The sequence below is a fragment of the Acartia tonsa genome, chromosome 8, assembly GCF_053477335.1.
Source record: "Acartia tonsa isolate MP-2025a chromosome 8, ASM5347733v1, whole genome shotgun sequence".
Taxonomy (NCBI): Eukaryota; Metazoa; Arthropoda; class Copepoda; order Calanoida; family Acartiidae; genus Acartia; species Acartia tonsa.
In genome coordinates this window covers 43583912-43600549 of record NC_137267.1, presented here as the reverse complement: position 1 = coordinate 43600549, position 16638 = coordinate 43583912, and the positions used below count along the sequence as shown (strand labels likewise).

The window sequence follows — 16638 nt, the reverse complement described above, 5'->3', positions numbered from 1 at the left end:
AAACTACTAGGGACAGTATTTAAGTTGTGTTGATTTAGCTGATTATTTTAAACAAAAATAAAACAGTTATGCAAAAATAAATTTTACAATTTAGATAGCAATTTGTAGATTTCTATCTACTGTAAAAAGATTGTTAAAATAACTTAACTGCTAAACATGAAGGAAAAGATTAAGTTGAGGGTAAGTAAACATTTTTTAAAAAAGCCTATGATCCATAATTCCCTTTTCTTAATTTAAAATAAATCGAAAAATAGAGGGAGGGGGAGAGTAGTTGTAGTTTTTGGTTTGTTTGTATTTTACTCTAGGTCATTCCAGGTTATTTTTAATTGGGAACAGAGAAGAACCATTTGGTTAAGCACCAAAGGTATAGGCCTCGCAGGGTTAGGGCCCCCCCCCACAGTTGTTAGGCATTAAGAAAACAAGGTATTTAAAAAAATAAGGATAAGAGATGGGTTTTCCATGCTCATTAAGCACTTTGAGAGAAAGCATAACTGTATCTTTTTTTTGGAAAGCACCTTTGTACACTTTTAATTGAGAGAAGATTAATCCCCCCCGCCCCCTTCCCTCAAATATTCCGGCGCCCTATGGTGTAGGATTAATGTGGAATGTTAATATTCAGATTAACCTTTCATCAAACAACTTTAACTTAACAGGGTGTCAGATTTATTTGCGGTAATTCCGTACTGTTGGAAAACACATTCACATCGCATATAATATTATTATAAGATTGATTTTGTTAGCCTCGAGGGGCTGAAGGTCTAGGCTAATTTAACAAAACATGGATTAACTTTGTGGTTCTATTTTATTATTCGTGAATTTTTTCTTTACTATATGATATGTTACTTGATTTATCATTATGGCTAAGAACCAGTTCTAATCCAGCGGAAATTAATATAATAAGTAATCATACTGGAAAACGGATTCTATAAACATTGATAAAATATTTTATAATAATATTTTATACCTTTTCAGTTTTATTACTTTAAATGTTATTCAATATAAGATTTTAAAAAGGCATAAAAACACTATATCCGAAGTTAATTAGTAATTGTAAATATCCTTGTGTAATTTGTTGCGCTTATGATTCCATTTTAAATTCTACGGAAATTATAGATTCGCCGGCACCCATGTTCTTATTGACCTGTTTATAAAGTTTATGTATAGCTATTCATCATATTACAAGATATGCATACAACTTAAACCTTGTTTTTTTTAGGCTATCCCAATCTAAAAATTTCAATGGCACGCACGCAGTTTGATATAAAAAGAATTGAAGAATAGAATATACTTCTTTTTGATCATGACTTGAAGACCAAAGTTATATTCTAAATATTAAAATTTTTCTACCGTTTTTATTTTTATTTTTATTGTTATTTATATATATATACTGCTTGTTCATGGATAGAGGGAACATTACAATGTATATTTAACTGGTATCAAAAGTTTTGAACTACACTAATGCAATCAATGACTCAAAAACTTTATTAAATTTTGATTGGTTGGTTATGAACTATTAGTATACAAATTTTGAACTTATATTCCAATATTTTTTTTATTATTGTGGAATGAGGATGTGTATCAATTTATCGTCCATGTATTTTCCCCTAAAATCCCTGAACATTTAAGAAGCATAAATTTATGCTTCTTAAACTGAAAATAACATCAAATAAAATCAATGCATTTAAAACAATTGGATCATAATCAAAGTAAAAGAATAGAGGGGGCATGGGCTATATGTAACTCTACCCACGGGGAGGAGACCCTGTCCTGATTTTATTTTGGGTAATAGCGTCGAAAATATAAACACAGCCAAGCCAGAAAGCAATTTGCTAGCAGACAAAAAATGTCTCCACCACTTTGGCAAGATATGGATTACACATCTATACTTATACAATTTTTTGGATCATATACAACATAATAGTTGACCTATCTAATCTATCTTTCGGTAAAGTAATATGTAAAAACCGTCTAAATAATTTAAACATTGCAAATCAAATATAACCTAACCTAATCTAGTTGTACAAGAGTCATAGTTTTGTCGGGGGTGGGGTGGGTGGGGGGGGGGGGGTATACGTTCATATTATGACAGGGAAAAATTTTTCGTCAATTTCGGATATTATCATAGAAATCACATATTGGTCAGTTAGTTCATCCAGTAGGTGGGAAGGGGATGGGAAAATGGAGTGTACAGGGGGAAAGATCGTTATTTTGGCCCGCTACAAGTTTCACTTTATTAGAGTACATGATAATCTGGTGTAAGATGAAGCAATAATAAATCCTTTAATTGCATTGTATTACTCAAGAACCTATCTAATTGTCTCTGTATTTCTGAATTGTTGATTTACTAGTATTGGAACAAGGACAAATATTTCTAGGTAGCGCAACATCTAACATAAATAAAAACACCTTATTCTAATTGTCTTAAGAATTGTAAATAAGTTATCGAAAGTCATTTAATTCAAGGCCATAATCTTTATATATGTAGAAGTACATGATGTTTACTGTCTGTGGCAAAGGATCTCGCAAAATGCTGGACCGATATGGTAAAGCTTATTCTTAGTCCAGAGAAGGTTTATAGCTATTTTGGAGGAGTGTTTCCCCACTTTAAAAATAAAATTAAATTCCAATTTCCTTCAAGGGCCCTAAAGACTCATAGGGGCGTAACCGCTGTGTTTAAAACATGAATAATCCATTGTATGATTATTTTTCGACGTTGTGACAGACGGACATATAAAAGATATAAAGTTACAGCGCTTTTAACAAGGATATAAATAAAAACAGAAGCATCTGACCTTTTAACAGAATTCTTACAAAACAACGAAATTTTATCAAACTTTTTTTTATAAATTAAATAAAAAATAAAGTATTAAGGTTTCCTTGTTTGCCCATTAAGATCTTGCAAACCACTGAACTTTTTATCCCTTGATAAGCCTCTTAATACGGGGGGGGGGGGGGGGGTTGAACAACCCCCCCATTTTCAACCTAATTTTTAAAAGTAAAAGTAAAAAATTTGAGATTAATATTTTTCTATGGGCGATTTCTCATGAGAGGGTGGATATACCCTCCCCCAAAACCTTCCCTGGACCATAAGAAGGTTCACTGTAAAGATGAATCATATCGATTTATTGGTTAGCGAGATCCTTCGCTACAGACATAAAACATAGTACTTTATACAATAGGATAGGATAAAATAATTTCCTATTCGATTGATTAAAATTGCTGTTTTGTGGTAAGGTTTTTTTCATAATGAAAACAAGTGCATGTTCAATAGATATAAATAGGGGCATAGTTCTAGACACTTTTAAAAGTCCAGTTATGTATGCATCTTTTTTTTAGCATAGCTTCGACGCCGATTCTCACCAATACTGAAAAATCATGTATAAAATCGAATTACAGACAGTTTCCAACGAATATTAAAATGAAATACAACAAAATTAATACCAGTTAATAGCCCGGAACTTCGGCCCCTCAGAGCTAATGAAACTAGTAACAATTTTTCTTTTTAATATCCGCGGAAAGCTGTCTATGCGATGAATAACAATTCTCGTTTTAGTTATAAAACATATTTGTTCACCTAAAATCATAAAAAAAAGGGGAAAGTATCAGAAATAATTAACAGACATTCTATGGGGGTTTAAATAATAAGCTAAGCAACTTTTATGTAAAAGAATATTTTAGAAATTAGAGTAAAACACTAGAGGGAGAAAGAGTTAAATAACTATATCTCCTTATCGCAACCGCCTTGTGCAACCTTTCTATTGGGCCATTGAAAATCAACCAATGGTATCGCTTATACTAACACAGCCAAAGTAACAGAAAATAATTTAGAAGCAGACGAAAGAGGTCTTTCAAAAAAGGAGGGGAGGTAGTTGTCTATATATACATCTATGCTATAGATCTGTTTTTTAGAATATGGGTCTTTGTTTATTAAAAATAAGAAGGCGTGTGTGTGAGTGCGTGTGCGTGTGTGTGAGTGCGCGTGTGTGTGTATGCGTGTGTGGGCAGTTAAAAATATGTTTATCATAGGTCATAAATTTTAATACTTAGATTTAATTTAGATATTAATATTAAAAGTATTATTTAATGACATTTTAATTATTTTAAATTACTTTAGTTAATAATAACTTTTTGATTCATTTTAAAATCAGGAATAATAGAGCAATGGACTGTTTATTACACCAGTCTCCAAAGTTTTATTATTACATTTACTAATTCGTTGACTTAACAACTTTGGGGACTTTCAGCATATTTTGATTGGTTGATTTATTCAGCTAAGTGTATAAACATTTTAACCACTTATTGTATTTTAAAGAAGTGATAATTTTGTACATCACCACATTATATATTGATTGTATGTTTTGACTGCATTTTGGCTTTCTTTTGTTGAAAATGTGTAAAAATATTCAAAATTGTCAATAATTAAGTCTTTAACATAAACAGCTAATTTGAATATTTTTGGAAGGATTCCTTTTTTCAATATTATGTCAACTATAACACCTCTCATCTCCAATTTTGTTTTGAAAACTTTTTATAAGTGTAGCTACTCTATAATTCACTTTGTCTGTCCTTCCGTCAGTCCGCTGTGGGAAAAGTGATTTTGCTGATTTTTGTTGTGAAGATACCCCTGACAAACTCTTCTATCCAAATGTTCTTATGATGTGATATTTACTCTATAATTTAATTTTTACGTTTGTTAATTAAAAATTTAGTTGTGCTTTGCAATTTATGGATGTTGTCAACCTTGTGAATTTGTCTTGATTTTGCTCTGAGGATTTGCTTTATCCATGCCGTGCAATCCTTTCTTTTCCTTTTTTTATTTACCCTTACCTAACATTAAAGGATTAAAAGGATAAGACAATGGCCTATGAATTGATGTATTTCCCAAATGATGATACACAAAATTATCCCTTCTCTAGTTTGCATATAGTGGTTAAAACGTTTGGACACTCAACTTAATAAACCAACCAATCAATAATCATAAAAGTCCCCAAAGTTGTTAAGCCAACGAATAAAAAAACTTTATTAAAATACTTTGGGACTAGTGTAATAAACAGCCCATTGTCCCCTTCCTTTTACCTCAAATACACATATTCAATAATTATTTATGGATAATGTGAATAATTTGGTCAACTTACGAAATAAGAGATTCTCCCGTATTTTCTTGGTGTCTTTACCACTTTACATAATCAATAATTATATATATTTGAGCTTTTGTTAAGAATTAAAATAGACCACATAGTCATAAACCGATCAAAAAATACATTGAATAAGAAATTACTTTTTTTGTGGTATAAAATTGTTGATTGAACATTTTGGATTCTGTTAGTTTGGAGCAATAGATATATTGACAGAGGAAAAATAGTCGTTTATTTAGGTTTCTAATACGAACCTCATTTATTTGTCAGTTCTTTCCTCCCATGGGGTAAAGGGGGTGGATAGGAGTTTCTCGTTATTTTAGCCAGTATCATTTTATTACAGTACATGAAAATCTGGTGCGAAATTCAAGAAATTATATATAAATTTTTGGAACTAAACTGCTGTTTTATGACTAAGTTTACTCTATTAAGTGTATGAAAATATACACTAGACACTACACTGTGGAGCATATTTTAACTGTGCTTTAAATAGACTGGAATTTGAATATACTTCAGTGAATAAAAGTGGTCTTGAATAGCGCTACTGTATATAATCACTAGCGGTTACGCCTCTAGAGGCCTCTTGGGGGCACTTAAAAGAAAGGGGGGAAGTGCAACTTTCCTCTTTTAATTCTAAATAGAAAAAAGGGAGGGTCATTTTTTTTTGTCTAGGGGCGATTTCTCTTAGGAGGGTTGTGATACCCCTCCAAAATAGTTATAAACCTTCCCTGGACCTATAAAGAGTTTTACTGTACAGGAGAACCATATCGGTTCAGTGGTTAGCATAAGAGGGAGAGGTCGCTGTTTAAGGAATAAGTTTGTGTAAAATATTTTTGGTTTTCCATTTTGCATAAAAAGATATGAGCCGCATATCTATATAGCAGTTCATTCAAATTCCTCACTCTTAAATATGTTATGTCACAAAATTGTAAAACTGTAACATTTTAAATATTAATGTATTTATAAATATCTATATTATATTTGACTATAACATTACAAATTTAATGATACAAATTAGTATTTGACATTTGTATGTAGTAATAATAAAAACAGTTTTGATCATTAGTAACGTAGCAAAACAAATATTTTATAATTGGTATATTGACCTAGAGGGCCAATCAGACAATATAATCCGTATTACTTGATTTTCAATTTTAGACGATGTATTTTACCAATCACAGTTTCATTCTTAAAAAATAACTATTAATTGCTGTCTTAAATGGATGAAAAAGAAAATTACTGGCTTTTTGTACCAAAATATTCTATACTTCGCTCCTATATGTCAAATCAAGGTCTTATTTATCTAGAATTTAAATATCTTTATTATCTTTAAGTTGTCTTAAAACTAACATGTTTATAAGATGAATAAGACTGTTATTTATGTCCTTTTAATATTTAGACACTGCCATTTTGAACCAATCATTCAAGAAAGAAAAAAATCACCCAAAGAATTTGGGTACCATGTTAATTTACATTCTAATGTCCAATCCCTCACTGGCTAATGCTGCATATTTAATACATCATAATATGGCTACTATTACGTACATCAACCCTAAATATTTTTGGATAGCTACCAAAACTTGGCAGCAGACGAGATGTGTGATTTTTCATGCGTTCAACACAACTTCTCAACCTATGGATCGGCAGCCGCTAATTATTAGTGCGGATAGCTTACGGCACGACAGAGGCTGCGGCGGCTACTGTTGAACAGTTAAAGCAGATATATCTGCGAATTTGCTAAAATTATATTTCTGAATATTTTGTTGAGAAAACCCTAGAATGTAGTAAAAACAGATCTATAGTATAGATGTATATACAGACAACTACCTCCTTTTCTTTTACAAAGACCTCTTTCGTCTGCTTCTAAATGATTTCCTGCTACTTAGCTGTGTTAATATAAGCGATACCATTGGTTGATTTTCAATGATCCAATAGAGAGGTTGCATAAGGTGGTTGCGATGGGGAGATACAGTTATTTAACCCTTTCTACCTCTAGTGTTTTACTCTAATGTAGTAAGCTACAGGGGAGGAGGAGACATTGATTATACTGGTGATACCCATGATATCTTATTTGTTGGCTCAAAAACTTCAACTACTTGAATTGAAATTTAATTGGCTGTTTCCCAATAATTGCTTCCAAACTTTTCAACTAACAATTGTAATCTACAGAAGAGGTATTCTTATTTTTTCATTGTCTTATCCCTTAAGATCCCTGAAAACCTTTTTACCTTTGAACGGCTTATTATAATTCTAGAACAAGCGGTGATTATCTTATTAATGGACGGCTTATTACAATAAAATGACGAGCGGTTGCAGCTGCTGAACTCTGTTCTAGATATAAGATGGGATCTAAAGTCCCGCTGTCACAGTTTGTTACAGTATCTTGTTAAGATGAGCTAGTCTGTAGTTAACTATCACAAATAACATTAAAACCAGCGTATAATATTTGTGGTAGCTAAAAGTAGCATTTTGGTACAATATGTAGGAATAAAGCAATAGGTAAAGTTATAAAGGAGGTAGGGTATACATTTACACTGGTAACCACAGTTCTATAAAGCCCAAAATTATTCGTTGGCTTCAAATAATTGCAATAACTTTATTAATTCTTGATTGGGTTGCACAAACCTTCAGATCCCAAGCTTTTCAACCAATGATTTTAATCTAAAGAATAATTAATTTAGTTTATCGTAATTGGGGGTACAAAAAAATGTATCGTCCTTTGACATATCCCATAAGATTCCTGTATATCCTCCCTTCATATTTATATTTGTTTAAAATTACGTTGCTCTTACAATGGGTAAATTATTCACGCTTTCACTCGAAGTAACATTTTGAGCAATGATAATCCCAACCCACCTTATCATTAGAATAAATGGAGTGGACGTTTTTCGTTTGCATATTATTTTAGATGAGGTAAGGTTATGTTAGGTAATTAGTAACTCCGCAGGGTAGGTATAGTTCCTGCACAAATAGGGCTTACCACAAGAGTTAGACATGGAAAAAATGAACCCCCTTCTTTTTTTCAATTTATTTAAAAATAAGGGTAAGAGGTTGTGTAAAAGCGCATCATATTATTTGATTGATGAATCTACCCATCATATCTTTTACTAATTTACATATTATTTACCCATGAGAAAGCTGTTGTTTATATGGTGTTCCGGAATATAAAAGAATAAGCATTTTATTGGAATAAGGATGACAACATCCATAATTAGCGAAGCACAAAAATTATGGATAAACGTTCTTTTTTTTGGTAAGGTAGACCTTTCAACAAAAAATCAATCTTTCTGAAATTGCAGCCGAGAAAATTAGTTTTATATTTGAGGGAAAAAAATCCTTTCAAGACCCTTATAAATTATCTATCTTTCAAATCTTTTCTAAGTCATTACCAGTTTTGTTAATCCGGGCCTTCTGCCCCTAGGGGCTAACAAAAACTGGAATTAGTCTTGTAATTTTTCATTTTCATATCCACGAAAGCTGTCTATAATACAATGAGAAAAATTTGATATAAAAAACTCATCTTCCTTTATCCGTGTTGTTCGAATAATTAATTTTTGTGGTCATATGTGCATTGCATATATTCATTATCAGTGGTGCCTTATAGAATTTATTACATAAAGAGTTACAGTTCTATAGTCCTGTAATCTACTTAAATCTTAATGTTATATTTTAAAAGCAAATAATAAAAGGAACCAGCCAAATAAGAGAGGGAGGGGACATGGGGCTGTTTATTACTCTAGTCCCCAAAGTTTTACAATAACGTTTTCTTATTTATTGGCTTAACAACTTTGGGAACTTTTATAGAATTTTGATTGGTTGGTTCAATAAGTATATTGTCCATACGTTCTAATCCTAATTGTAAAATTTAAAAGGTGTAATTTTGCGTATCATCTTTCGGGATGTACATCAATGAATCAGCCATTGTCTTATCCCTTTAGATCCCTGTAACCAAATGCAAAGAGCAAGAAATTAAAATTTAGAAACACACAATTCTCATTTGACCACGAGATGCAACGAGAAAATTTAATTTCTTTTAATTAGTGAATTTCAAATTATGGTAAAAGCTGCATATTGAAGCATATTGTTTTTTTTTTTTATATAATATTTTTAAAGCAAATTTTACTTTGGAGAATTATTCCTGATTCTATAAAGTAGATGCGTTACTTAATCAGAAAAAAAATACTAACAAAGCTTTTTTTGGTATGTATTAACCTTCATTATTGGTTTTATGCATAATTGCCAAACAAATCAGGGATCTTAAGGGATAAGACAATAACACGATTAATCAATAAATGTAAATGGATGATACACAAAATTGCCACTTTTGTAGATTAAATATAATGGTTGAAAAGTTTCGAACGAACTAACCAAAATTTTATAAGAGTACCCAAAGTTTTAAAACAAACGCATAAGATAACGTAGTTGTAACACTTTGGGTACATGTGTAATTTACAGACAAATAACCTCTCCTTCCCTGCAATAAAAACATTGTTTTACGCTCGACTCGCAGGGATACTGGGATTTACAATGTTTAATTAAATAATCTTATTTCTCGTATTCATTTGAATCCGGTGGATAGGAACCGGTTCTCATGAATACGAAAAAACTATGTCTAGCATCGTATTATATCCAGTTTTCTACGAATATAGAAATGTACAATCATAAGATTAAAACTAGTTTTTTTAGCCGGTGCCTTCGGCACCACGGGGCTAAAAAAACTAGTTTTAATCTTATGATTGTACATTTCTATATTCGTAGAAAACCACGGGACCACGGCACCACGGGGCTAAAAAAACTAGTTTTAATCTTATAATTGTACATTCTATATCTGCGGAAAGCCGTTTATAATACTATACGAGAAATAACTATTCCAGTATGGCTTTCAAACCGTTTAATATTTGCTGGATTAGAACCGGCTTTAGTTATACTGAAAAGTCGTATAATTTTCCACGAATATGAAAATAGAAATCATCATAATAATAACAGTATTGTTTTCCGGGCCTTCGGCCCTTGGGTCTAACAAAATAATCTTTCATTTTAATATCCGCGGATAGCTGTCTATAATACGATGCGTTTTATAACTATTCAATTGCCGATGTGTGCAAATCTGTCTGTTGGGAAAAAAGGGGTGAATAATTTTTTCATCGCTATTGTACTATTCCTCCCTGATTTAATTAAAGTATAACTTAAACTGCTTGATTGATTTTCAAAATAGAAATAATTTAGAAAGGTGGATGAAAAATAAACATTATTCTATATGAATTATTATTTTAACACTTTCATGTTATTTATAGCTTTAACGTTAACATTTTTAAAATACAAGCTTTTCATAATGAGGGTCGATCTTATTGTTAATTACGTTAATTTAGGCATGTTAAGCATGTCCTATCGATTTCAAACTGTATCAGTCAAATGAAGAAGCATAGCCACAATATAAGTTTTACCAGAAAATTCGTAGATTGAGTTAGCTTGTCTTGTCTTTGGTTCGTTAAGACACCTTTATCTATTTTAAATATTTTTAAAAATAATCCTAATATTTTTTTAACATAAAAGCATAGTTCAACATATCAGACTCTCAGACAAATGAACATTAAAAAATATAGAAAATAATATATGCATTTAATAATTTCATACAAATTCTATCGTGGAAAATAGACATAATGAATTTTTAATAATTATCAAAATCTTTTACATATTTTACCTAAATATTCAAGGAATCACATGCCAAATTTTAAATCGATAGGGTAATTCTGACATGGCTAAATTAATGACTGCTGTACAGACAAGCCTTAATGTAGAAAATCTTTAAATAATGATTTTGTCATAAAATATTTTTAAATGAGACACAACATGTCATTCTTAAAAGAGGTTACACTACGTTGCCCTCCCCAAATGGGTATAATTAAACCTTCTCTGGACCTATAATAAGCTTCACTGTTAAGGAGAACCATATTGGTTCAGTGGTTACTGACAAACATCCTGTTAATTTTCTTTATGAATTATTAGCCATGGTCAATGGGTCATTGGTCATACATCAAAACCCTATAGAACTTTCTGCGTTAAGATCCTATGAGATATTGTTTTTTTCTTTCATCTTCTCCTATGATTTTAATTTACCAATCAAAACTGTTTACTGTGATCCCAAATTGTGACATTTATTATTTGACAAACAGGTGTACGCTATAACGTAATCAATCAACCTTGTCTAAACATAATTGTTACGAGTGAAGCTTCTCTTTATCTCGTCCGTCTATACAAGACCCCCGAAATTTTCGTGGATTTAATTCAAAGTGTCTTATGAGCGGAAAAATATCACTCCCCCTATTTTAGATTATTTCCAAATAAGAGGAGGGGGTGGGGGGTAATCCTGACTTGAATTTTATCACCATTTTTTGGAAAGATTTTAATAATTAAATACCACCTACTAAAACTTGCTATTCCATTTGTTTTTAGGGCAAAATTGGATTTACTTGGCTGTTGTATAAGAAATATTTTTCAAGTATGGCTTCGAAACCGATAAATATCTGATGGATTATAACCAGTTCTTGGCCATACTGAAAAATCATGTATTGAATTGTATTATAGACAATTTTTGCTTTTGATAAGTAGTTTTCATATTTGTGCTTCGCTATTTATGAATTATGTAATCATTGTAGTTACTAGGTCTAATTTTGTAATACTAAATTTATAATAACTTAAATCTTTTGAAAATAGAGGTTTCATAGATTGTTAATTTTTGCTTTGATTTTATACTGATTAAAAAATCATAGAATCTCGCGTCAATAATGACTGCCTTTGACTGACTGCAAGGCAGAATAGTTTTTTTTTCAGTTAAACTATCCCTTACTCAATAAAATACACTTTTTATCCGTTTATCTACCTCAAGTCATATTATGCCTTATTAGTGTAGGTCTTATGAAGCAACACCCTTATAGATATATTTTTGTACATTCTAGAACTAATTAGTCTAATAAATGATTAAATTATGTAAAATTTTCTCAAGCTACTTTAAAATTCACATCATTCCGTTTTGTCTTTTTTATATAGCAAAGCAACTTTCAAATTAATTGTGACTGTCATTCTTACGTTAGTGAATTTGTGAATGAAACTCTTTAACGTGACAAGGGAGGAAGGGGGAAGCAGCTTTTAGTACCTATAAAAAAGAGGTCATACAATACAAATGCCCAATGATAGGCCAGTATACATTTAACCACTGGTCAATAAAAATGTATGGTGGCCTATCATTGGTCATTAGTATTGTTTGACGTCATTTTTTATAGGCACTATAAGCTGCATCATGGAAGGAGACACAAGAGTGTAAATGAAACTGGTACCCTAAGTCCGTACACTGGTACACGTTATGTTTTTGTTGGCTATAAAACATTGGGTACTTTTATTAAATTTTGACTTGTTAGTTTAAAACTGATAATTAAAATCTACTGAAGGGGCAATTTTGTTTTACTTCATGGGGGATTTATATTGATTTATCGTGCTTTATCTTATTCCTTAAGATCCAGTATTTTGAAATTAGTTTTTCGTTTGTTTGTTATTCTAGGTCAGGTTATAATGGGTGCAAGGTAGCCCCGCAAGGTTAGAGCCACCCCCGCCCCCCTTATTCAAATTTCATTTATTTCTAATTAATTATTTAGGGGTGGGCATGGGGGGGGGGGGATGGTAGTTCACAGCTATTTAGGCACTAGTAAATGTGTAATATCCATACTTCAGGAAGAGTGTTTTAGTTGACCTGACCTGTGACCGTCCATATCAAGTTCAATTTCTAAAAAACACATTTTTGGTCCAAAAAAATACATTTTCAGTTATTTTTTATCTGGTTTCCGAATTTAATTCCCAAGACAGAAAGAAATAAATTCCAAATAGTTTTAGGGTTGTGTCAGTTTTTTATTATTATATCTGTATTTTTGAGAATAAAAAGTAATTAAACGCCTGTAAATAACAATGAGAATCAGTGTTACCGATTCAAATTTACACAGAAATCATAATGGGTTCGGAACAAACATAAAAAATATTTCTATTTTATTATAAGAAAGTTCTTACTATGTATGATACAGGCCATGCCATTCTCCGTGGCTTTCCCTGTAAGTTCCCAGCGAGCAAAGAAACACCACTTAATTTTGAAATAAACTCTAAAAAAGGGCGGAGTAGAGATTTTCGTGTACCTTGCCCATTTGAGATATATATCTGACCTAAAATATAAAAAAAACTCACAAAAAACTGCCCCCGACGCTTTTATTTTCAATTTCAATTTTCAAGGGAAAGGGGTTCTGTGCTGGACTAGGCACTTTGAGGCAAATAACTCAAAAACTCTAAATAACATTTTATTATTATTTTACAAAACAAACTAAGATTAAAAATCTTGAATCAACTAGTTATCAAAATTTATTAAAAAAAATTAAAGTGTAACATAAAATTACAAAATATTTCTAGTTCATTACCTCCAAAAATGGCATTAAAACCCTAAACATCAATTATTTAAGAAGAAAAGTGTTTTCCAACAATGATGATAAAACTATATACAAAAAAATCTTTTAAAAAAGTATATCTTATATTTTTTATTTTACCTATTACTTATATTTTTCTATGTGGATTGGTTGTAAATTCTATTATTAACAAGGACCTCAACGGACGATTTTTGGTAAATTAATATACATTGCAAATGATGATAAACAAAATTGTCCCTACTGTAGATAATGAACCAACCAATTAAAATTCAATAAAAGTACCCAAAGTTTTTTGAGCAAATGAATAAGATAACGTGGTTAAAAACTTTGGGCAGTTGGGCAGTGTAATTTATTGCCCTATGTCTCCTCCCTCCCACTTTGCCTTGTCATATTTTTGCCTGCAAAGTCTAGATTTTAATAAATCTTGCCATATTTTGCGACTTTGTAAGGCGACTGTATAAAAAAGGTCGGTTAAGTGATTTTCGCGGGAATTAAAGTCCTTTTTGTTGACAATTTTGGATGTTTTGTCTCAAGAGGCGGGGTCTAAAATTGTTTTATTTCTAATTTTAACAGTATTGTAAATGTATAAAAAGCCTATTAAATTTTATGTGATATTACAATGGTATTACAACCTTAGGATAAAAAATCTTAAGATTAGAGTAAAGAGTCACGATGTAATCTTTAAAAATATAAATTAAAATTGCTTTCAAAACAGTTAAAATCATAAAAAAAACTATAAAGTATAAGTTCTTAAATCTTTTCAATGTCATAAAGTTTGCTTGTTTTCTATAGAAATCAAACCAGTTGAAAACTGTGAGGGATTTATAGCATCTATCTAGAAAAATTAGGTGCTTTCCCTTAAAGAATCTTTTGGATAAAAAAGTTAAATATAGGGGGTTTTCTTCATGTCAACCCGTGAGTGGATTGGTCTGGCTTATGTCTGATATGTCCTAAACAAGCGGGGCTACCCCGTATCCAATAAAACCTTACGAAACCTAACCTAAAGTAAAATTCTAATTAATAATAGGTATTTTTTTAAAAATCAATAAAAATAAGTTTTTCAGACAGCTGTCAATTTTTCCATATAAGATTATGTTTAGTATATTTTTCCTTTCTTTTACTCTTAAATATAAAAGAATTTTCTGTATAAAATTAGCTGGACCAAATAAACATATTTATAAAAGTAGCTTTTATTCTCCTCTCCTTAAAGATTAAACGGTATTCCTTTATTTTAAACTTCTTAAGTTCAATTTATATCTGTAAGATTATTTTGAAAATAAAATTATTTAGACATATGTTTTTCTTTTTATAAATTATAATTTTAAAAAATCGAAATTTAATCCTAACTGAAAACTAAGATTATTCCATCTTCTTACTAAATAGACATAAATTACAGAGGGACATATAGACATACAGAAAAGGATGAGGACAGACAGACATACATACATACATACATACATACAGACATACAAACATACAGACATACAGACATACAGACATACATACATACATACATACAGACATACAGACATACAGACAAACATACAGACATACAGACATACAGACATACATATATACATACATACATACAGACATACATACAGACATTGTACATACATACATACATACAGACATACATACATACATACAGGCAGACATACAGACAGACATACAGACAGACATACAGACAGACATACAGACAGACATACAGACATACAGACATACATACAGACATACAGACAGACAGACAGACAGACATACAGACAGACATACAGACATACAGACAGACATACAGACAGACATACAGACATACAGACATACAGACATACAGACATACAGACATACAGACATACAGACATACAGACATACAGACATACAGACAGACAGACAGACAGACATACAGACAGACATACAGACAGACATACAGACAAACATACAGACATACATACAGACATACATAAATAGATACATACAGACATACAGACATACAGACAGACATACAGACAGACATACAGACATACATACAGACATACATAAATAGATACATACAGACATACAGACATACAGACATACATAAATAGATACATACAGACATACAGACATACAGACATACAGACATACAAACAGACATACATACATACAGACATACAGACATACATAAATAGATACATACAGACATACAGACATACAGACATACAAACAGACATACATACATACAGACATACATAAATAGATACATACAGACATACATACATACAGACATACAGACATACAGACATATAGACAGACATACAGACATACATACATACATACATACATACATACATACATACATACATACATACATACAGACATACATAAATAGATACATACAGACATACATACATACAGACATACAGACAGACATACAGACATACAGACATACAGACCTACATAAATAGATACATACAGACATACATACATACAGACATACATACATACATACAGACATACATACATACATACAGACAGACCAGTAGATATGTTTCATTCAAAATTATATTTATATTTAGGAAGTTTGGATATAACATATAATCCTGGAACAAGTAGTTATGTTTCATTCAAAATGCCATCTTCAGGTATTAACTATTTTTTTGCACGTCATCCTTATATAAAAGTAGTATGATGTCCGTGTGTATGTGTCTGTCTGCCTTCACCGAAGGATCTCGCTAATCGCTAGACCGATATGGTTAGTTTTTAACAAATATTTTTCGCAAGAAAATGTCATTTCATGTATAGAAACTTACTGTAGCGAAGCACAAAAAACAGTAGATGGGAATACTTACAAGTAGATTTAAAGGGTATTTATTAAAATCAAGAATAGATTTATTGTATAAAAAAAACACGAAACCTTGTTTTATTTTGTATGATGATGATGATTTAAGTAAATTACATAAAATATGCATGACAATGGGAAAATTATTTTGATACTGATATCCCAAAAAAGTTTGAAAAATGGATCAAAAAAACCAAAGATATGGGAAATATGTAAAACATAAAAAAAA

At 31.0% G+C, this 16638-nt stretch overlaps 1 protein-coding gene across 1 annotated transcript in view; it reads left to right on the top strand.

Moving 5' to 3' along the window:
• The window catches only part of LOC145327026 (uncharacterized), a 51517-nt gene that overhangs the window by 9801 nt on the left and 25078 nt on the right, over positions 1–16638 (top strand). The window contains exon 2 of the mRNA XM_080170507.1: positions 16147–16212. Coding sequence (XP_080026633.1) covers positions 16147–16212 — 66 coding nt within the window. The remainder of the gene's footprint in view (positions 1–16146; positions 16213–16638) is intronic.